Here is a 25,179-nt window from a genome sequence, read left to right as displayed (position 1 = left end):
AAAAAAATGCATTAATTCAAAAACGTTCAAAAATTAAATAATTTTTTTTTTTGCCCCCATGACAAAGTTTTTTACTGTTTTAAAAAGTAGAGCTGAAAGAAAGAGTCGAACCTTAGCGTAAAGAGTGGGGCGTTGAGGAGGTAATAGCCCCTTTCATATACAGAGCAATTTCTGTTCGTTTTAAGTTTTAATGTCGTTCCTTACTTTCAGTTAAAAAAAACTTGTTTTTTTTATTTAATCTTTATTTGAGTTCCTATTTTTCTGACGATTTTGGTCTTTATTCGAATATTTTAGGATGAATAGAAAGGAAAATACTAATGAAGAACTCTAAACTGACATGACTCTAGACTGACAAGACTAGTCGTTATAAACCTTCACCAAAATATTGAGGTAGACATCGACCGACGATAAATATGGTGGGCGTTGAAATAGAGAATTGGACTTTTTCTTATAAAATTGTGAGTTCTGTAATTTAAACGAAATATATCGAACTTTAAAAAGTGGAAAGATACACAACGTTGTTATGAAAAGTAAAATTTTAATGAGTAAATTTTTTGAGATTTCATCGAAGTTGACACTGTTTATTAATACACTATTTAAAAAAAAGAAACAGTGATTATTAAATGCTTTATTGCCTATACTTAAGACCCTTGTTTTAAATGTCTTCTATGCATTTCTATCTCTTTGTTCTGTTTTTCTTGTTACACCCCTGAAAGAACTAGTATTTAATATATAATATATCTTTTCGAATATACAAGTTGTATCTTCATCCTCATTTCCTACTTTTTATCACTATTATAGTTACTAGGCGAGGCCATAAAGTTAGGTGACATGCTAAATGATTTAACCTATATAAATTGTCACAATGAGTGCATGACCCCAAAAGATGGTTCAAGACCTTTTTTTGACAGTAAAAAGTTAAATCACTTGCTATAGTGGTCAGAAGTGCAAAGGTAAAAAATTATGCACAAAATATAAAATATAATTTTTTTTTATATATGGTGAACAGATTTTTATTTATTTTTTTTATGGCGGGGTGGTTTTTATAACCTGCTATTTTTTGTATAAATATTTTATACCATTTTAATTTTAACAGATTTAGTAGAACTTTAACCCTCACCAGATTTTAGACCATTTCCACTACCTACCTACAACACATAATTGTTGAGGTTTCCTTTAAATTGCGGGTATTGCTTTATTCGCAAGTTTATCCAAGTAACCTATTATGCGCCCCCCCCTAAAGAAAATCCTGGACCCGCCCCTCTCGAGAACTTCAGTATAGTCTCAGTTGTGACAGATTTTATGTCCCATATTATGGTTTGAAAATTCATTCTGTCTTAGTTCATTAACCTTAACGAGAACCTACCAAATTAGAAAATGGGTAGTTGCAAATCCTTATGTCAGAGATCAAATGTTTTTACATCCTTTTAAACAAAGCTTTATGCACTAGGCGTGAGGCTCAGTGTACTGTTGACTTCGGTGCCTTAAACCACTCTTTATTTAGATGAAAATTGTTCTTACTTAGCTGATATTAACAGGTATTGTACGTGGGAATATTTTTGCAGCCAAAGTAAAAAGTTTTCTGAAATAAATTTAATTGAATCTCCTATAAATTATTTACCTGAATTAGAATATCTGGATTGAAGTAATCTACTGATATATCAGGATATTTTTTTTTCTGACAGTTATTTACTTTATATTTCCGTTGCGACTTTTTGCCTACATTTGAGCAAACTCACTTGAACTTAATTCTAGGAGGGGGTAATATTCCTCTAAACAAGTTTATTTTTAACATAGGAAGGAATCATGGGATGTTAATGCAAAAAGAGCCATAAGAGCACCCTGGTATACCCTTTGCACTAATCATTTCTATGTATTTATCTAGTGTACCATACAATGACAGGGCCTTCGCTAAAGCTCTTCCATGAGTTGAATAAATCACTTGCTCATTTTGTATAAAACCGATGAATGAAGGGGTTTAATATCTCAGACACTTCTCAACTATTGATCTAAGATTAAGAATTTGATCAACACATTCCCTCCCCTTCCTGAAACCACACTGTTCTTCTTTTAAAACTTTATCTAAGGCAACTCTAAGTCTATAAAGTATCATCATACTAATTTATTTGCCTCCTACCGAAACCAAGCTAATGTCTCTGTAATTTCTACACTATCAACTTTCTTATAGAAGGGTTTGCTCAAAGTTCTCCTAAAATGGCTAGGCACTTCCCTTTTAAAGAAAAAATATTGATAAGCTTCAGTAATTTATCTCTAACTTTATTAACCACCATATAAAACAAGAGCTAAGAGCTCATATGGCACTTGTGACGAGGCAAGAAGAGCTAAGAGCCAAGAGCTCATATGGTATGAGCTCTAACAAAATTCTAAGAATCAATAGATTGATTTAAAAGGAAAATCAGAGGCTTAATGCCGGTCAGGATTTGAAATAAGAGCTCTGAGTTACGATGTCCTTCTAAATATCAAAATTCATTAAGATCCGATCACCCACCCTTTAGCCCCCCAGATGGTCGAATCTGGGAAAACGACTTTATCAAGTCAATTAGTGCAGGTCCGTGACATGCCTACCAATTTTCATCGTCCTAGCACGTCCAGAAGCACCAAACTGGCCAAATCACTGAACACCTCCTTCCAACTCCCCCAAAGAGAGCGAGTCCAGTACAGTTATGTCAATCACGTATCAAGGACATTTGCTTATTCTATCCACCAAGCTTCATTCCGATTCGCGTTTTTAAAAGATTTCACCCTCCAACTCCCCTCAACGTCAAAAGATCTGGTCGGGATTTGAAATAAGAGCTTTGAGATATGAATTCCTTCTAAATATTAAATTTCATTAAGATCTGATCACCTTTTCGTAAGATAAAAATACCCCAATTTTCACGTTTTCCAAGAATTCTGGTTTCCCCCTCCAACTTCCCCCAATGTCACAGGATCTGATCGGAATTTAAAATTGGAGCTTTAAAGCACAAGATCCTTCTAAATATCAAATTTCATTAAGATCTGGTCACCCTTTCATAAGTTACAAGTACCTCATTTTTCCAAATTATCGCCCCCCTCCCAAATCCACCAAAGAGAGCAGATCCGGTCTGGTTATGTCAGTCACGTATCTTAGACAGGTTTTTATTCTTCCCATCCAGTTGAATCCTGATCTCACCGCCTTAAATATTTTCTAAGATTCCCCCCCACTGCCCCCCCCCCCCCAATGACGCTGGATCCGGTTGAGGTTTAAAATAAGAGATCTGAGTTACGAGGTTCTTCTAAATTTGAAGTTTCATGAAGATCCGATCACTCCTTCGTAAGTCAAAAATACGTCATTTTTTCTAATTTTTCAGAATCAACCCCCCCCCCCCAACTACCCCAAAGAGAGCAGATCCGTTCCGGTTATGTCAATTGTGTATCTACGACTTGTGCTTATTTTTCCACCAAGTTTCATCCCGATCCCTCCACTCTAAGTGTTTTCCAAGATTTTAGGTTTCCCCCTCCCAACTCCCCCCCAATTTCACCAGATCCCGCCGGGATTTGAAATAACAGCTCTGAGACACGATGTCCTTCCAAACATCAAGTTTCATTAAGATCTGATCAACTTTTCGTAAGTTAAAAATACTTCATTGTTTCTATTTTTTCCGAATTAACGGGCTTCCCACTCCCCCCCCCCCCAGATGGTCAAATCGGATAAACGACTATTTCTAATTTAATTTGGTCTGATCCCTCATACTCCTGCCAAATTTCATCGTCCTAGCTTACCTGGAAGTGCCTAAAGTAGCAAAACTGGGACCGACAGACCGACAGACCGACAGAATTTGCAATTGCTATATGTCACTTGGTTAATACCAAGTGCCATAAAAAATCATTTGCCACAGTATCAGAGCCTGGTGCCTTACTATTTCTTAATCCTACGAGTACTGTCACTAATTCTTCCTCACAAAATAAACCTACCTTCTCTTCCAAAAAGTCACAGTCTTTTCCATTCTTTTCTTTATATTTTCCTGTATCTCTTTTGCGGTTTAGGTCATTCTCAAAATGTTTTGAGAATTCCTTTATCACTTTCAAACGCTCAAATTTCTTAAACAGTTTCTTTATCACTAATTGTGGCCCCAATCTTACCTTTAACTGGGATGAGTCAAGATTGACTATTCCCTTTCAATTTTTCAACATAACAGTACAATATTTTACTACTATGCCTTCTGGCTGCATCTCCCAGATCTTTAACAATTTTATCGATGACCTGCACTTCACAGCTTTTTAATTCATATTTTAATGCTTTCTTTTTAGCATTTGTTTTGCTTTCTTTTTAAGAATTTCTTGGTATACTGTTATTTCTTTTAATTGTTTCATTTGTGTTTTGGGGATAATGTTACCGTAGCGTTACCGTTACCATACCACGAGTTACCATATCTTACTATAGGGTAATATAAAGGTGAAAGAAAAAGATTTGAAAATATGAAATAAGTGGCAACTGTAGAAGGGTTGTCATATCATGGAAATGTACAAAGAACAGGCTGAGACTGAGATGCACAAGAAAGTAATTCCCGTGGGCGTGGTTTGGCACCGATACTTATAGTACATAATATCAGTTCATCCCTTGCGATCGAGAACGCGTCCACTAGGCATATATCAGGATTTTCCTAGAGAACATTCATTATAACCGGGTATTCACGTTCTCTGCTTTTTTTTCCATAATAAATGATAGAGTAAGTAATAACTTTCCAGGTAGACTTTCTTTGACATTTTAAAGAGACTAATCGATCCAGGGGACTGATATTTAAGGAATTCACTCGGATATATATTCCTAAAAATGCTGGCGGGTGTCATTTACCTGACGGAAGTTTCTTCTTAAAGCAAGTTTGTACCCTAATCTATGCAACTTCATTTTTCATTATGAATACACTGTTTTATTTTATAGTGTCTTGGAAAAGCAGAGGAAGTAATTGAAGGTGTTGGATCTTCAGCTGCTGAAGAAGATCTCAGTAAAGCAGAATCTGCTCTTCAAGATCTTGATGACAGGCAGTCGCTAATTGGTATGTATTGCATAAATTTGACGCCAACTCACACCCTGAAAAAATACAAATATTAAGGTCATTAAATCTGAATTGTTGTTTTTGGGGAGTCTTTTTTTTAATCGGAAGAAACGCTATAGAAAGACGACATTGGGTGTACCATGCATGGTAGAAATCAAATATATGATGCGTACACAAATTAAATGCAACATTAAAATTTCATTAGGTTTTATCCCAAATTTGAAAGAAATGTAGTTGTCTTGTCAAGAAAATATCTCCTTATGAATGTACTATGTGGCTAAAAGAAAAAAGTTTTGTTCGTTTGTGTAATTTTTACTAAATTATTAAAATACACTCAACTAAAGGATAATTGACGAGGAATCGTTTTTACTGAATTAACTCTAAGAATATGCAGATTCAGTGAAAATTACATTTAGAAATACTTTCAGAGCTATTGACATGTTGCTATTACAAGCAATCTTTTAAAGAGCTAGCAGATTTTCACTAATAATTGATGAATTTTCTTCGAATACAAATATAATTATATGTAAATGACTTTTCAAAATTTTTCAGAGGTATTATTCGTCATTAAGGGAATAAAAATTCTTCTTTAAGACACAAAAGACAAGTAAAACTAGGTTTGTCTTGGGCGGTTTCCCCTCCAGTTTGCTTCAATTGGCTAATTTTTTTTTATGCCAAATAAATTCAGTCATTGTTACGAAAGTTTTTAATGTCTCAAATAAACAATCATAACCTTTGTTGTAGCTCCTTTGCCAAGAACTACTGAATTAGGAACTCACGAACATCGTTCAAGGTAAAACGAAGATATTGATTCCTACTGATTGCGCAAGGTTTTGAATTTCTCTGGGAAGAAAATGAAGCATAAATGGAAGGTTTGATTTGGATCAAGTTCACAAAATAACTTTTAGTTGTATGGTTAACATGGTTAAATAACTACAAATGAAGCTCTTACATTTTGTTGTAATTGCTTAGAACTATAAAAAAAAATAAAAGGCCAATGTGCTAGTATAAGTATGTTGGCTTTTCTGTTAAAGAAAAGAAGATAAAACTAATAGAAACTCAGGCAAATTTTACTAGTTTTCGATATAAGATATAATTATATATTTTCATTTCTTTCCATCAACTGCTGAAATGTTCCAATGGATGCATATAATATAGCAAATCAGCTATAATATAGCTGAAAGTAAAATAACTTTCAGCTATTTTATTAGCACTTTGGAAATACTGTACAAAAAATTGGTTGGAACCACTTTTTGATACTAAATCATTAAATTTCTAATAAATAGTTATTTTAATGTTAAAATTAACCTTTTAAAAGAATAAAGTAAAATTCCATGAGTGGTATACATGGAAAAAAAGCTGTGAAGCACCCTCCACCGAAACAATCTCAAGATTTTATCATTATATAATATCACATGTTTTCATAAAATTCTCCTATTGTTGGTGGGCTGCTTTAATAAGTTTTAATCCTTTCCAACAATAAGAAATATTCCTATAAATATACCTGCTTTGACCTAGATAGTTCCCTAATATTTCAAAATTTAAGCTGAAAGTAAGAATAAAATCTGTTTTATTGGGTATATTTCATTTCCTAAATAAACTAAATGTGGACGACACAAGCGTTGCTCACTGTAAAGTTCTTGTTACTCCACTGCATTTCATAAGTTATTAAATTATTTTTAGATAATCTGAAGGCCATTTCATTTTATCCATTTTTAATTTTGCATAAATAATGACAATGAATAAAATAAATCTTCTAGATCCCCTTTTCATTGAAGTTGAAATTGAGTGTAAGCGTCTCATTGAGCTGCTATCCCCTATTCAGATGGACCAAGTTGGACGGCAGTTAAATGACTCGAGTTCTGCAAGGGAGTCTCAATTCGCTCTGCAGCTTCTTGAGAATTGTAAAAGCAGTCATCAGGCTGCTCTTCAAGCAATTTCACTTGAGAGGCTTCGCTTGCAACGCATTGTGCAGATTTTTTCATGTGAAAAAGATGCTAATCAGGTAAGATGAGAGTTTTGCTAAATATTTTCAAATATGGCCAAACTGCTCTACTCTTAAAAGATGATATGACTTTTTAGTCAGTAATTGACGAATGCTATGCCTCTTTTTATTGATGTCTTGCTTTAATATCAATATTGAGTAGTTTCTAAACTATGCAAATAGAATTTAAAAAAAGGCTTTAAAAAGGCAAATGCAAATATATAAGCAGTAAAGAGAATTGAAATTGGTATTATATATTTTAAAGAAAGATAAAAATATAAAAAAGACAGAAAAAAAACAACAAAAGCCGCATAAAATTGACTTTGTATCTACAAATTCATACGTGTCGGGCGAATTTCGGTTTCATTTATTTGATCCAATGTTCGTTTTAACTGCTATCTGAGCTATGGAAAACTAAATTCAACAATGGTTTTGAGAGACATTTAGGCTAATGTAAACAGAGAAATACAGATCAAATGATTCTATGGAATACCAGTTTTAAAGATGGTTCACACAGAAACCAAGAAGAAACATGAAATTTTTTTTTATCAGGATGTTTCATATTATACCAAATTTTATGTGTTGCAGTGACATCTAAATCAATCAATCAATCAATCAATTTATTAATACTAAAGTAAACTATTACAAAAGTAAATCAGTTAATAGGCCCAAGAAGCTATGCGTGTAATGGGCCAAAAATAGGACTGTAATTCTAACCTAAGTGATGAAATTTCAATGAATGATAGAACCATGCGTAATATAAAGATAAATAAACAACAAAAATGTCCCCCATCTATAACGTCCGCTTACTTATATTAAATTGGAAGTTTTATGAGTCAGTTGTATTTTTTCCAATATTTCTGAAATATTGAGGATTTAGAAATTCAAATTAAACATATTATAATTCAGAATACGATAGGAGAAAACGAGTACATGAACTTAAGTTATAAACATTTTCCAATATTGAAGTTATCAAAAATTCAGAAACTTTTACTTTTTCCTTTCTCTGGCAATTGGCTGGCTTCAAATTCAGAAATTCAGGATAATCTATCATTTGATAAACGTTATTGTCTTCGGTTTATGCCAAGCTGCTCTTTAAAAAAGCTACATTCTTTAATGTCATTAAGATCGTGCAATACATATTTGGATTATTATAAAAAAAAATAAAGAAAAAGTGACTAGACATCTCAAAGTGCTTCTATTCGTCGTGGGAATTCATTTTAACCTTTTTTTTTTATTAACTCTTACCGAATTTCGTCTTTTGGCTACTTTGGCTGTTCAAATTTAAACAACATTAACTTCATAGTCTTTAAAACTAAAGAGTTGCAGCCTCTAAACGATTTAATTTCAAATTCAGAATACGAAGGGAGACAATGAGTATATGAACTTAAATTATCAAAAATTATCAAGTTTCGAATTCCGAAATTTTCACTTTTTCATTTTCTGAGAAAAAGAGAAAAGTGATAATTTCTGAATTTTTGATAACTTTAAAATTTGACAATTTTTGATAACTTGAGTTCATGTACTCATTGTGTCTTTTTGTATTCCGAATTTGAAGCGTCTAAACGATTTAACCTTCAAATTCAGAATACAAAAGGAGGCAATGAGTACATGAACTGAAGTTATCAAAAATTATCAAATTTTGAAGTAATCTAAATTTTACGGAAATTTTTATTTTCTCTTTTTTTTGTGTTCTCAGAAAAAATCAAAACTTAGTGGAATTAGGGCTGGCAACTGGAATCGGTATTTTGATGTAGAACAACCAATTTCTTTTTGATTTGTGTTTAGAGAATTTAAAATAATGAAAATCAAGCAACCGGTTTAAACAAAAAACAGTAGCATACATTATGAAGTCTAGACTTCATAAAAAATCCTTTAATGTTGTGTCTTTTGTCGTTCAAATGCAACTTCATGTTCTTTTCAAGGATATTGTTAAATTTGAAAGTCTTATTTAGGCTGTAAGCTCAGTTTCGTTGCTGTAATAAAGCGTTAACGCCATCTAAAATTTCATAGTAAGATTCTCAAAGTTACCTATGATTTTCTAATTTTATTTTGTACAGCTGTACTCCGTGTAGAACTAGTAGTTCTAGTGCCTAGAAAAAATGTTAAATTATTCAAGAGCCAAAGATACAAATTTCTTATAATCTTTTTTTCTTTTCATCAGGCTAACTGTTGAATTTGACTTGCCACACATTTGTAATATATTATAAATTTTTAATTTCAGGCTTTGGATTGGCTAAAGGAGTTGGAAACTGTTCTTCGTACTTCAAACTGCAAAGTCGGATCTTCTTTGATTGAAGTGCAAAACCTCAAGGATCAACAACAAAAACTTCATGACACTGCCAAAGTATGACTCATCTTCTTTCACCTTTAATTTTTAGTTTTTATTTTTCTATATTTAGTCTAATTGCCATATGAAGTAATTGCACCTAATTACAATTATATTGATTTAAGCTCTTATCTTTTCAGAAAATGATGATTTCAGTTTTATTTTATGAGCCCGCAATGTCTAATTTCAATTTATGCTTTTACTTTTTTTGCTGTGTTGCTGAGCACTGATACAGATTTTTTTTGATGAGCGGTCTGGAGCTCGGTAATAGTATAAGATAGAAAATTTCTGGTATAGGAACTGTCAAATAGAGAAGGAATCCTTTCTAAGACTGGCAGATTTTCAGTAGTTTTGGATGGAGAATGGAAATTTGGTTCTAGCTAACTAAATGATGTAAATAAGAAGAAATACGTAAGTGTCCTAGCTTTGATTGCAAACCTCCTAGTTAGGGTGTTCAAGAGGAGGCAGCCTCACCCTTCAAATTTTGAACTTGTGTATTCGTAGAATTTTCTCGCTGATGCTTAGAATTGGAATTCAACATTTCATCTAGATTTCCAAGACGTAATTCTTGACAGATCGATCAGGAAATCTCGATTCCTAATTTTTTAACTGATATGTTCGATTTTCATCGAATTTCTTGAAATGTGGCATGCAGAATAAAGTTTAAACGCACAAAACAGCTAACAAACCCTAGACTCATTAATCGAAGGGAACAACAAAGTTTTTCGAAAATTTTATAATTCTAACATCTAACCAAAGGAGTTTTTAGACCGCAATAGCACTTAATGTGAAGAAGAAATGGGTGTATTAGCTTTGATTTTGAAGCGTAAGGCAGCTTTCCAATTTCCAATTGAAGATGTTCTCTTATAGAAGATGTTCTCAGATCTCAACCAAACTTGCAAAATATATGAGTAAGTGTCCTAGTAGCAATATTTGGAGGTCTTTTTCTGATACATTTACTTGCCACTTACTTCCAACCACTTAGTGGGAAGTAAGAGTAATGGCTCAAGTTCCACTTTTTATGAATTCATACCGGATCCCAGCTATGTAGGGAAACGGACCCCAAATTTTATTCATCAACAGACTTACTAAAAGGGGTTTTTGGATTTTAGCACATTGGTGAGAAGTAAGAGCGAATGTCGGAGTTATGCTTTTTGGGGGCCAACAACTCTTTGGAAGTGTACGTCGGAGGAAAAGAGGGGTCCTTAAGTTCATTTCATCATACCAATAGCCGGAAGAGTTTGTCAGATGTCAACCAAACTTAGTCAGAAGTAACGCTTGATGTGCTCTTTCAAGATTTTTTGAATTTATGAACCAAAAAAAAATATCTCAAAGAGAAGGTGAAGGGAAATCTTAATGTCTTGTTGTCAAGATAAATTTAAAAACGGATCGACAGATCTCAGCCACAATTAAAAGGGGGAGAAAATAAAGATTACAATCTTAACTAAGCCTTCTGAGAGCTTAGGCCTGTGCCTACCACTGGGGTAGGAAGAGCAAGGGCTCCTAAATTCTTAGTAGCTGCACATTTACGAGCGGAGGATACTCGATCACAAACAAACTTTGCGGAAGGTATGATTTAGCGTTCTAGCAGCGCCTTTTGGTCTCTGGAGGCAATGCGGAGGGAAATCTATGTCATCAGGAATTGTACCCGAATTGGCTATCAGATACCAATAAAACCTCGTGGAAGGTAAGAGTTGGAAAATTGGCCTAGTATCACTGCTTGAGGAACTGTAAATTACCTCATATTCATGGAGAGTAGAGGATCCCTCTGTTGGTACTTTCATTACAAGTAACATGACGTAAAGCCGCATGTAAATATATCTTGACGGAAAGTAAGAGCCAGATCCTACTTTCTCGTTTTTGGGCCTTCAGAAGGATCCTACCTCACTGGGTAATAAAGAAGGGAAGGGGCTAGTTGTAATTTGGACATTTACTAGACTGGGTTTTCTCTTTCAACAAACTTTGGCGGTGGAAAATCAGAGCTAGTTTCCTTTTGCTTTTTGGGTGTTTAAATAACATCCAGCATTTGTAGCAACTCCCTAAAGTATAGTAATTAGGATATCCACCAGAAAACGTGGTTTATTCTCAACCAAATTAATGAAAGCTAACAACCAGTGTCCTAGTTTTGCTTTTCAGACGCTAAGTATCAGCGTTACAAGTGTGGGTGGGGGGGGGTAGACAAGGAGAAACCTTATTCTTGTCATTAGGGTATCTATTCAAAAGAGTTGCTGGATCTCAATCGAGATAAGTCGAAAGCCCCAGTTCCATGTTCATATTATGACCTTTTAGAGACTGGATTAGCATCAACTTTTGTGGAAGAGAAGGAAGGAAAAGTACCTAAATTCTTACTATCAGTACATCTACTAGAAAGAGACGTTATATAGCAATCACGTTTAGTGACGAGTAAGCACTAGCCTCATAGTTATGCCTTTTGGTGGCCTGTTTTAGGTCTGATCTCTGTTGGTGAAGGGGTGATAGAAGTATCGAAATCTATTTTCATCAGCCCAATTACTAGGTATAACAGGTGTTATAAAACCTGTTTATTAGATAATATTATTGTCTCTTGTGGCTGTGCTCGATAAGGCCTCTAAGAAGGAAGGATTAAATTGCTCGTTTGTTTGGCCTTGAAGAACCTGTTGGATCCGAAATAAATTTAGTAAGAATTCAATAATAAACTCATTTCCTGCAATACTTGAGAAGGTGTAATAATTAGTTGTATGAAAAAGTAATCTGAGAACAGAATTTGCTCGAATATCCCTCTACGGGTAATAATCGATAGAAGGCTTTTCCAAACATTGTTTGTGAGACTTTGTCCCAAAGTTGCCCTAATTAGAGAAGCCTTCAATGGCTCCAGTTGTCTCTGAAGGTTCTTATAGTCTTTTCTTCTAGTTGCTAGGTCCTTTCTTACAATCTGATAAGAAGTCAAAGGCAAGCTGAACTTTTAATAACATTTTGTTCTTATAAATAGACTCTCTAAATAAAGTAAAAAACAAGACGAAACGACGAGTGGTCTTAAATGTATGCCGAAACAAACAATATTGATTATCTTTGACCAGTTACGTATGATCCACTCTAGAGACATAAAAGTTTCAAATAAAAATTGTTTTAAAAAGATTTAACGTCATACATCTCCTTCAATACTGAAATAAAATATTGTTCAACAATTTTTTTGTGGTCCTTTTTGTATAAGAACACTGACGACTTGAAATTTAGGACTGAAAAAATTGTTCTTTTCTAGAGTACCTATGAATATGGAGCAGGACTCCTTGCGGCCGCTTTGTTTTTAAGACGTTCTGCTCGTCTTCCAACAGAAAGCAACAGGCAAATGGCTGCACAAATGGGACGAATATGGACACATCTCTTAGCGGCAAGTCGAGAACAGCTGACAAGACTCCGTGTTGCTGGAATTTTCCACAGAGACATGTCTCAGGTATTACCAAACCATTTCTGAAGCTTTAATAACTGCTCTAAGTGACTCACTTAATTAATCAGTTTGAGAATAAATATTAGTTAGGAATATAAAAAATTTTATCTCTTACGAACTTAAAAATATTCAAGCGTTTGGACATTAGAAATGTATACTAATTTTTGCATGTTGCGGCTTAATGACATCTAAATTTCCTGTGTTTTCTAATTTTGATTCTCAGACTTCAATGGAGGAGGGGGGAGGGTCAGAACTAGAGCCAGCCCCTGGCTGAGCTACTAGGGTATAAGTGTAAATAATAAAGTTTTTTATATCTTAGGATCAAATTTATCAAACTATTATTGCTGAACAGAAAAACTAAAAACATTTTTCGATTGATAGTAAGTATGACCTTTCTAGAGTGTTAGTGCCAGTTAATTTACCATCAACCTTGCATATTTTGTTCCAGCCATTTTAAAATTCTAAGTCTTGATAGTCTTCAGCGTAAGGCTATTGTCTATTCTGTATGAGACCCCTCTTCCGTCATTTATTTACTAAAACTTGGTAAAAACCTCCTTATTCTAATTTTAAAGTATTGATGACAGCTTGGACAAGTTTTATTTCTGTCCTGCTTCAAATTTATTTGTTGGTTTATTTAGTATGCAACGAATAATATTGATTTGATTTTGCCAATATATCTTCACTTTGCTCCTTCTTTTATACTTAACACACGATGCTTCAAACATTTTTTTTTGCTTTGCATGTTGAACCTTAGCTTTGAAACTTCCCACCTTTTTTCATGTTTTACACCTTAGTTTCTTCTTTTTTAGCACGAGCGCACCCTTAAAGAATTACTTGAAACTGTAAGGCGATCAGTGATGCGGTTGTGTTCACATTCAGTTGTTGAAAAGGTTCTGGAAAGAGCAGATCGACGAAAAAGTAATGCGGAAATTTTCGAACGTCGTGTAACTTTTGCAGAAAGCGTTGACGTTCATGATTCTAAAGCAAAGAATGAGGAAAATAAACTTACAAATTTCAGAGATTCACCTGACTCGCAAGTCCCAAAAGATGCAGTGGAACAATCATGGGGCTACACAAAGCCAGCGATAGGGAAACTTCGTCGAGAAAACACAGTGGATGTAATAGAACGTCGGCCAAATACTCAAAACTGCTTTTCACGTCGAAGTGATAATGATGATATTTTCGAACGGCGGCGCGAAATATTCGAGAAAAGAAGAAGTAACGTCGAGAGACGTTTGGGAAATGCTGCGAAGCGGGAATCAGCCCAAGACCAGAAAGGCTATGATGTCTTATGTTATGAAAAGAAGTTACATCCTATTCTACGTCGTCATAACAGTTATGATCTTCTTGATAATGAAATAATGAATTTGGATCGACCCTCAAATATTGATAATGAACAATTTAAAAAAGAAATGGAAGAGCGAATGAACAGATGTGTTGAAATGAGAGAAGCTCTTCTAAAGTCCTTAGGAAGAACGATCAGACTGGGAAAGTTGCTGAGAATGAGAATATTAGAGTCCCTACTGACGGGAGATGGGTAAGCTGCGTGCATCCTTTTTTTTAGTTTTTCTTTTATACATGCTAGTAATATTGTGTATTGTGATATTATGCGTAATGTGATATTTTGGCCTGAAAAAATGATCTAGGTAGGTCGCGAGTCTGAGAAAAATCATTTAGAGCCTTAATTTTGGAAAAACAATCATGAGATCGAAGTCATATTTACATAAATATCAAGACAATAGATTACATCATTTTTCTCTCAGGAGCGGTCGTATCGTTTTTAGCATCTATGACGATTGCAAAATTAAAAAAGGTAACAGATACATCCGAACAGCTAAATAAAAAGAAGGGAACAAGGAACAGTAAAAATCACATTGAATTGCAATGAAAACAGTTATAAAAAGAAGATGACGACCGGGGAAAAGCTGGGAAGAGGTTTCTTTTGTATTTATGACATACTGCGAATTTACACATTATTTTGAATGAATCATTATTTTGAATGAGCAGATAAAGGAAAAGGTATGGAAAAAGTAGGAGGTAATGCAGGAAAACCAAGTGTAAACAAGATAGACGGCTAGAAGATATGTGAAAACCAGCATTGAAACGAATTTGTCGAATCGTAAAAGGAATCTGCGGTTAGAAGAGAAGCAACAGTTAGAATTACAACGAGTCCCCAAAGAAAATACATCCTACAAAATGGATAAGTCGTTGCTGTATTAAAAGGAAGGGGAATTATATATATATATATATATATATATATATATATATATATATATATATATATATATATATATATATATATATATATATATATATATATATATATACTAGCTTCGCGGGGGCGGGGCTTTGCGCGCCCCACCAATCTCCCCTGCTCGCGTAAGTTGTTACGTGCCATGTTAGTTACGCGCCATTGTAGTTGTGTCCCTGTGTCCCACCTGTGAATATAGATAGATATATATATGTTTTTAACTACGTAAAACTTGCGAGTATACAACATTCTTCGCTGTCCCATTGTCTGTGCATATAAATAGATTGTCAGGTTTACCACCTCTTGAACATGAAACATATAATTGTCCATGGGAAAAACAATCCGTATTCAGATCTATACCTCATTATTCTAATGATTGCCCTTGAGCTTTGTTGATGGTGATTGCTAATCGAACAATCCTTGTGTCCCGGTCGTCATTTATAGATCCCCCCTGTGCCCCCCGGCGTCCCCGTTGTAGTTGTGTCCCTGTGTCCCGGTCGTCCTTTATATTCCCTGTGTCCCGGTCGTTATTTGTGTCCCGGTGTCCCAGTCTGTAATTTCTCTTTGAGTGTCCCGGTCGTCATTTGTGTCCTGGTGTCCCGGTCTCTACTTTCTTCAGTCGACAAACAACTTCATGACGACATACAGCTCAATCCTTATAATCAGTCGACAAACATGCCGTCAGTCGAGACACAAACATGACGTCAGTCAACAGACAGACAAACAAATTATTTTTATATATATAGATATTCCCTTTAAACGAAAAACTATGTATTTATTTATGTATGTATGTATGCATATTTTTTTCTTCAAGGCGGTTTAGAAGGAACACAAACATCCAAAGCAAAAGACAGTATTTGATGTAGTGATACACGAAAATGAAGCGCAAACGAGATCTGCGGCTAGAAAACAGGCAAACATCAAGCATCACTACGAGTCTCAAATGAAAATAATGGAAAACAAAATCTGCGGCTATAAAGCGACAGAGATGATCATCAAATCGTAAATGAAATCTTTAGTTAGAAGAGAAGCAACTGTGAGGATCACAGCGAGTCAAAGGACACAAATCTTATAAAATGGATGATTCCTTGATGCATTAACGGAAGGAAGAATGGAATTCACGCGAGCATTTCTTAAGTTATACTAATAACAATTAGAGAATAAAATTCATACAAGCTTGCAACGTGAATAATCGCTGATTTGCGGTTATATATATATATATATATATATATATATACATATATATATATATATATATATATATATATATATATATATATATATATATATATATATATATATATATGAAAATAAGTTGTTTGTCTGTGGGTCTTTCGAGGGACGTCATGTCGTCATGAAGTTAGTTGTCGTCATGTTTGTTATGACGATGACGCCATTAAAAGTATTTAAGAAAATCGTTCAAAGACAAATTTTTAATTGTAAGAAGATCGTGGACGGAAAAATATTTAATTGTAAAATGACTGAAGAACCTACAATGGCAACAGCCGAGGAAGCTGCTCAAAGAGTCTATGCCAAAAAACTTGCGGCTGATAGAGAAAGTAAGAAAAGAAAGTGTGCCGAGGAATCACAAGAACAGCAAGAAAACAGGCTTGCGGCTAAAGAACGCAAAACCGCGCAGTTAGATGAAAATCCACCTGGACAGCGAGAGTCAAAACATATCAAAACTGAAAATGATAGCGATGATGATTGGGTTTGGGATTTTGACTTGGATAAGGTCACCAATGCCTACCGGATTTTAGTTAAAAAAAAACAAAGGTTCGGTAATATGTATTTCATAGTGACGCTGAAAAATAAAGAAGAAAAAGAAAACTGAAAAAAGAAAAAAGGTAAAAAACTAAAAAAAAAACTAAAAAGAAAAAACACTCAAAGAGAAATTACAGACCGGGACACAAATGACGACCGGGACAGAGGGAATATAAATGACGACCGGGACACTCAAAGAGGAATTACAGACTGGGATACCGGGACACAAATGACGACCGGGGCACAGGTAATATAAATGACGACCAGGACACAGGTATTTAAGAATATCGTTCAAAGACAAATTTTTAATTGTAAGAAGATAGTTGAAAGAGAAATTTCTAATTGTAAAATGACTGAAGAACCTACAATGGCAACACCCGAGGAAGCTGCTCAAAACGAATGTATTCAAGCCTAAGTAGCTGAGTTGGTAAAGCGTTATTTTTCAGGTTCTAGGTCCGAGAGGCTCCAGGTTTGATCCTTGGCTTTAGCATTAACACAAAAGAAGAAAAAAACTAAAAAAGGTAAAAACTACAAAAAAAAACTAAAAGGAAAATACTAAAAAAACTATAAAAGCTAAAAAACAAAAAAAAAAAACAAAAAAAGTAAAAAACTAAAAAAGAAAAAAACTAAAAAAACTTAAAAAAAAGGTAAAAACTCCCAAAAAAACTAAAAAGAAAAAACCTAAAAACTAATAAAAATACTAAAAAAAAAATAAAAACTGTAAAAGAAAGAAAAACTAAAAAAAGGAAAAAAACTGAAAAATAAAGGAGAAAAAGAAAACTAAAAGACGGGACACAGGGAATATAAATGATGACCGGGACACTCAAAGAGAAATTACAGACTGGGACACTGGGACACAAATAACGGCCGGGAGATATAAATGACGACCGGGACACTCAAAGATAAATTACAGACCTGGACACCGGGACACAAATGACGACCGGGACACAGGGAATATAAATGACGAACGGGACGCTCAAAGAGAAATTACAGACTGGGACACTAGGACAAATGACGACCGGGATACCGGGATACCGGGAATATAAATGACGACCGGGACACAGGGAATGTTCGATTAGCAATCACCATCAACAAAGCTCAAGGGCAATCATTAGAATAATGAGGTATAGATCTGAATACGGATTGTTTTTCCTATGGACAATTTTATGTTGCATGTTCAAGAGTCGGTAAACCTGCCAATCTATTTATATGCACAGACAATGGGACATCGAAGAATGTTGTATATTCGCAAGTTTTACGTAGTTAAAATCATATATATATATATATCTATAACGAAAAGAGAAATCTTTTCTCTTTTATCTATATTCACAGGTGGGACACAGGGACACGACTACAATGGCGCGTAGCTAATATGGCGCGTAACGACTTACGCGCGCGGGGGGGCTTGGGGGGGGGGGGCACGAAGCACCCCCACCAACTAGGTGTTGGGGTGGTGCGAAGCACCACCCCAACAGCTAGTATATCATGGAAAGAGAAATCACCAATGCAACAGCACAAACACAAAAAAAAAAAGATTGACAGAAGGAGAAAAGAAAGACTGTTTTCCTAAATTAGTGATTAATATAGACCAGCACTTGAATGAGGCCTTTAGCCCTACTCATCCATACAATCACATAGGTCAAACAGCATAGCCACACACAATCAACCATATATATATATATATATATATATATATATATATATATATATATATATATATATATATATATATATATATATATATATATATATATATATATATATATATATATATATATATATATATATATATACATATATATATATATATATATATATATATATATATATATATATATATATATATATATATATATATATATATATATATAAAATATATATAATATAGTTGTTATTCACCTAAAGCGAGTAGATGTATATTTATATATTACCTTATTAAACGAACAATTAAACGAACAATCATTGTATATATACATATTTATTTATTTATCTCTAAATACTTTTCTCAAAAATGGCACTATAATTTGTTTGTGATTCTACACAGATCACAGCTTCGGCGATTTGATTTGATTTAGTTTGTCGATACAACTACGTAAAAAGGTTCCCGGAATAAAATAGAATGAAATTGAAGTTGTTTTGCAAAAGATATTGAAAAACTGATCGCAAGTAGGTCTGGGCTTCGGTCCTTGTAAATGTGCCTCTTTACTCTGTGAAAAGCTCAGACTTTCAGTCCTAAAGAAATGATCATGCCATACATCGAAAGCAGATAATGTCATTTGGATGGGAGTTTGATTAGTTTTTCCTATTCACTTTGCTTGTTTTAAAATTTTTGCAATCAAGAATAATTTGGCTTAGACAGTTCTTAGAGGGGAATCACTTTGGATTTGATGCCCACTTCTCCAAAGTGCATATGTGGAAAACTCTTAGCTTTGCTTTTTCAAACCGTGTTTAGAAGGAATTACTATGCATAATGAGCTACATTTTTTTCCAGAGAGAATCCCTATCCGGAAAATCGCCCAGCTGCTGAAGCAATAACATTTCGAATTCAGCTTTTATCAGATCAAGCTCAGGAGCTGGATGCCGCGATTCTTCAGTTTTTAGAAAATTCGAGAGGTACTGACAAGTTCAAAAAGTCAATTGAAGCTCTTCGTGGTCCAAAGGTAAATCAGTCACGAATATTTTTTACCTAGTTAATACTGTACGTCATCAGTTATAATTAAAAAAAAAAATGTAAATTTTTAACTTTGAAATAGCTCAGTGACCAAGATAAAAATAATAACTGAATTTTATCCACTCCTAGATCTAAAGTTACGTTACAGCATTTTATTGTAGTTTTTTGATGATAGTGCACGACGTCTGGATATCAATTATTTTGTTTTTTCATATCAGTTTTTGGAAACAATATTTGAGGGTAAAAGAACAAGAAAAATCAAAATGGCTACATTTAGATAAAACCAAGAAAAAACACACTATTCTGGCTGCTTAGGATGCCCAAAAAAATAATTTACAAAACAAAATTATACATCTTAGTTCACTGCATGAGCTTACACAGGGAGGGAAACAAATATCCAAATGTTAATTTTTTTTATATTATAGCTCTGTCACCCAATGTGATGTATTTAAAGCCTGGTGCTGTAAGCGTACAAGGGAGGTGTGTGATAAACTCCCTCCAAGGGGTTGTTCTCATATATCACGCTTTCAAACTAATCATATAGATATGCTGATATTTTTAGGTTTCCTTAAGACCTTAAGGACAAAGTCTGTAGCTATGTTTTAATGCGTAGTTTTGTCTGAATTTGCAAGCTAGACGGGTACGATGAATTTCTGAATTCAAGTTGGTATTATTGTTTTTCTTATAGCAATGCTATTGTGTCTTGCCACTACCATTGATAAGTTAAATAGAGATTGAGCGCTTGGGAATAAGTTTGAAATTTACAAGAAAGGCTTAAACTTTTAAACCATTTGGTTAGTTTTAAAGTTTAAAGATAAAAACCTGGTGTATTTACAGTGGTGACAAAATAAAGAGCAAAGCATGAGGAAATAAATGCAACCCTAATAATTTTTAGAGACCTAATCTTTTGACAAGTTATGAATAATAATATGAATAATTTCTTTTGACTATCAAATAGGAATTATGGGTTCACATTTCAAAGATACTTGAAAGTTGTTTTTTGAAGAAAAACTACTCTTCTTATATCCCTAAGTTGTAATATTTACTACCCTACTTACTAACACTGCTTGCAATTATTTACGAAATTTTCATTCAACAAGCCCTACTGCAAACTCTGTGGTGAATTTGGTCAGTATTTTTTTGCCAAGTACCATGTCTCTTTGGTATTTTGTGTTTGATATCTTATCTTCTGTAAGAAAAAACCTAGTTTAATTTTTGATTTCTTTTGCTGAAGGATTAAACTGATCTAACGGGCTTTTGGCTAATTTTTCCTTCTTTTTAGAATTCCGCTGTCGGATTTCTGAATGATCAATCTGGAAGCAGAGAAAACCTCGAAGACTACTTGGAAGATTCAAATTCATCAGAACCTGCAATTGTGACAAGTTCTGACGAGTCATCGTCTACCAAAAATGAAACAACTGAACTGTTTCTCCCTCCACCTCCTCCTGAGCTTTATGACTCCGATTCGCTGCCACAAGAAACTGAAATATCCATTGCCCCTTCAAGAATATCTACGGAAGACTCTGGCATCATTCCTGATTTTGAGTATCAATCGGATTCTGTAAATCAACCAAAGTTTGACGTTGAACAAGTTGACGAGGAATCAGAATCCTCTCATCGATCACAACTGAGCTTCCACGCTGAGAGTCCAGACAGTTATATTGTGCCAGATATTCGTCAGGCTCTTCGTCTCAATTTAAGTGGAATTGAAAAACAACAGCTTACATCCCCTGACAGTTCAAATGAACGTGACAGCATTGATGGACTTCAACTTGATGAATCGTCTATTGATAGTGGCAATATACTTGATGACTCCAGACCTATGAGTAATTCCCCCTTAAACTCTGAAGACAGTGGATGCATAACGTCCTTCGCAAAAGGGAAACTTGAACTGTCATGGAAAACTTTATCAACAGCTGACTTCACGAAAGTTGGTAATAACTTTAAACTTTATGGACTGCCAGTGCATGTTGGAACTGAATTTGTTGGAGATTTGGTTTAAATTTGCTTTAACTTATTTTTTCACTTCAAAGTCTAACTTATTTTTTCTTAAGTGCTCTAAAATTTTATACTGATTATATATTTATTTTTGTTCAAAATCATAAATTACATTAAAGTGTAGTTTTCTAAACATTTCTTTGACACAATTTTAGTGGATAATTTCTACTTGATCTTAAATTGAATCTACTTATTCGGAAAGACACAAGGATACTCCAGAATTCGTCGTTAGAAAGATCATAGTCTAAATAGGTTTATTTTCAGTTTTCTGGGAGCGTTAAACTTATTTATGCAGACAATTTAGCTGATAACTATATTACAATGTAAAGCGAAGTTGTGGTGATGTGAAGTGTATTAAGAAGTAGTTTAAGAAATATAGACCTAACTGACAATAAGTTAGTAAAGAGGATTTTCAATTGCTAGTGTTTAGGTATTGTTATGAAATTTAGGGATTCCAGAATAGGAATAAGTTAGAGAGGATTCAGTTGAGTTTCTTTAAAAAATTGTTAAGTCTAATTGATAAGTTTAATGGACTACTTTAAAAGGTGATTTGGGGCTGACTAATGTACGAGTAAAACGATTAGTTAGTATGGTTAGGTATTGGAGAAACGGGGATCTTTACATGATAATAGGCTATTAAAGGCAACATACCAAGAATGTTTGAGTTACGGAAGAAAATGGTACTTGAGCTAGCCAAGTAAGGTATATTCTAGGAAGTTGTAGAGTAGCTAGGCAATGGAATAACGGATACGGATTAGGGCTAGAAAGGGGGGTGATTTCCAAACAGGTAAGCATTTATTTTAGAGAACTATGAAATCCAAAAATGCTAATATTATATATTAGCGTCCTCATCTCTCTCTTAAAGCTAGGATTAAGGAAGTGTGGGGAAAAGGAACTTTGAGGTTCTCCTTAATATGGAAGAAATAAAGTGGATAATGTCAGTAATAGGGACATTGTACAGTTTGGTGATAGGAGAAAATATCTGGAAAGGGCGAGTTAAGAGTTAGGCCCTTACTCTTGCCCGATATTTGGGGATGAAGAGGATGACATAAATAATTTTTGGGTTTTTGTGAAGTAATAACTGGTCTGCTATTTTTGTTCTTGATTGGCGTGTATTTGTCTACGATTTGTACAGTGTTATATTTTTGTATCAAACAGTTCGTGGTAACGAACTGTAGTGAGGAGCGACCCGACTCAATAGTAAACGAAACGCTTAAAAACGGAACTTCGATGCTAAAAGATATATCAAAAGAATCGAATTTTTATGCTGATTATTTATATATAAGTTTCATCAAATTTAGTCTTTGTCATCAAAAGTTACGAGCCTGAGAAAATTTGCCTTATATTGGAAAATAGGAGGTAACACCCCCTTAAAGTCATAGGATCTTAACGAAAATCGCACCATCGCATTCAGCGTATCAGAGAACCCTATAGAAAAAATTTCAAGGTCCAATCTACGAAAATGAGGAATTTTGTATTTTTTGCCAGAAGACAAATCACGGGTGCGTGTTTATTTGTTTGTTTGGTTTTTTTTCCCCAGGGGTTATCGTATCGACCAAGTGGTCCTAGAGTGTTGCAAGAGGGCTCATTCTAACGGAAATAAAAAGTTCTAGTGCCCTTTTTAAGTGACCAAAAAAAATTGGAGGGCACCTAGGCCCCCTCCCACGCTCATTTTTTCCCAAAGTCAACGGATCAAAATTTTGAGATAGCCATTATGTCTTTGGGGATGACTTACCCCCCACAGTCCCTGGGGGAGGGGCTGCAAGTTACAAACTTTGACCAATGTTTACATACAGTAATAGTTACTGGGAAGTGTACCGACGTTATCAGGGGGATTTTTTTGGTTTGAGTGTGGGGTTCAGGGGAGGGCACTATGTGGGAGGATCTTTCCTTGGAGGAATATTTAATGGGGGAAGAGAAATTCAATGAAAAGGGCGCAAGACTTTCTAGCATTACTATAAAAAAAAACAATGAAAATATAAACATGAAAAAGTTTTTTCAATTGAAAGTAAGGAGAAGCATTAAAACTTAAAACGAACAGAGATTATTACGCATATGAGGGGTTCTAAAAATACTTTAGCATAAAGAGCGAGGTATTTAGGAGGAGATAAATACATCCCTCTTTATGCTAAAAATTTTTAAAGTAATTTCAACTATTTATTCTACGGCCTTTCTGATTCAGGGGTCATTCTTAAAGGATTGGGATAAAACAAGATTTAGTGTGAAGAGCAAGGTTTTAACGAGGGGACCAACCCTCTCATATATATAATCAAAAATATAAGAATATAAAGTTTGTTACGTAAGTTAATTCTTTAGTTATGTATTTTTTTTTACCAATAAAAACGTTCGTTAAAAATTAAAAGATCTAGTTGCCTTTTTAAGTAACCGAAAATTTGGAGGGCAACTAGGCCTCCTTCCCCACCCCTTATTTCTCAATATCGTCTGATTAAAACTAAGAGAAAGCCATTTAGCCAAAAAAAGAATTAATATGCAAATTTCATTTTAATAATTTATGTTCGGAGAGCCAAAATCAGACATGCATTGATTCAAAAACTTTCAGAAATTAAATAAAAAAACAAGTTTTTTGAAATGAAAGTAAGGAGCGACATTAAAACTTAAAACGAACAGAAATTACTCCGTATATGAGAGGGGCTATTCCTCCTCGACACCCCGCTCCTTGCGCTAAAGTTTGATTCTTTCTCGCAACTCTACTTTTTAAAACAATAAAAAACTTTAGCGTAAGGAGCGGGGTGTCGAGGAGGAAAAGCCCCTTTCATATACGGAGTAATTTCTGTTCGTTTTAAGTTTTAATGTCGCTCCTTACTTTCATTTCAAAAAACTTGTTTTTTTTTTATTTAATTAACCATGGCGCGGTAAAAGCTTTAGGTATTAATAAATAACCTAACCGATTTGTACAGTGTTATATTTTTGTATTAACCATGGCCCGGTAAAAGCTTTGAAATTAATAAATGTCATACCATATTACAACTTCATGTTCAGGAAAATATGGAGTTATGGCAGTTGAAAACCTGCAGTAGCATTTTACCAAATTCGTTATAAATTTCCCGTGAAAATTCGTAGATTTTCCTTCCTCCCTTTACAATCGTGAAACTTCGAGTCCTACCTTCAAGTTTTACCATCAGTTTAGTTTTACCGTCAGTTTTCAATTTAAAAAAACTGGAACTGACCTTATGATGAAAAGAATTTAGTGAATGCAAAAGAATGCAGTGTGGGACAGAAGAAAAGTTAAGAGTTTTGTTTTGTAAGAGTCTTTTGTAAGAGTTTTAATTCTGACTAATTCTATAAGACAGAAACAAGCAGCATTAAATCTAAAAGAGATTAATAGTACCCACTTCCCGACTAAAATGCAAATTTTTTTCCTTATGCTTTAGTTAACTATTCTCATTGCAGTACTTACTTGTTTTTGTATTTACACCAGGACCGGGAGTTTTCCTCTTCACCTGGTATTTAGTCTCACATTATTTGTAGAAATTTGTTTAACTATAAGCTCTCCAGACTCAAGAAACTCCCACATTACAGGGATGAAATAAGTCGGTTTTAAGGGAAAGGTAATGCATCCAGAGTTTTGAACTCAAGAAATGAAAACGGAGGCTTTGTATGGCCCTGACGGAATCCATCCATCAATACAGCATGGCTAATAACATATTCGTGCATCCTAATTCAATCTTAAAGAATAGACAGACAGCATGGCTAGTAACATA

General features: G+C 34.3%; 1 protein-coding gene across 3 annotated transcripts in view; it reads left to right on the top strand.

Moving 5' to 3' along the window:
* Positions 1-21,590, top strand: part of LOC136033822 (SEC14 domain and spectrin repeat-containing protein 1-B-like) — a 128,501-nt gene extending 106,911 nt beyond the window's left edge. For all 3 annotated transcript variants that reach the window (XM_065714749.1, XM_065714750.1, XM_065714748.1), the window contains 7 exons: positions 4,922-5,036; positions 6,797-7,041; positions 9,245-9,367; positions 12,588-12,779; positions 13,583-14,310; positions 19,280-19,448; positions 20,742-21,590. In XM_065714749.1, the coding sequence (XP_065570821.1) occupies positions 4,922-5,036; positions 6,797-7,041; positions 9,245-9,367; positions 12,588-12,779; positions 13,583-14,310; positions 19,280-19,448; positions 20,742-21,461 (2,292 nt within the window). In that variant the 3' untranslated portion in view covers positions 21,462-21,590. The remainder of the gene's footprint in view (positions 1-4,921; positions 5,037-6,796; positions 7,042-9,244; positions 9,368-12,587; positions 12,780-13,582; positions 14,311-19,279; positions 19,449-20,741) is intronic.
* Positions 21,591-25,179: the final 3,589 nt, after the last annotated feature.

Source organism: Artemia franciscana, chromosome 12, assembly GCF_032884065.1.
Source record: "Artemia franciscana chromosome 12, ASM3288406v1, whole genome shotgun sequence".
NCBI lineage: Eukaryota > Metazoa > Arthropoda > Branchiopoda > Anostraca > Artemiidae > Artemia > Artemia franciscana.
Note: the sequence above shows the minus strand (reverse complement) of the source record. Positions and strands in the feature narration are given on the sequence as shown.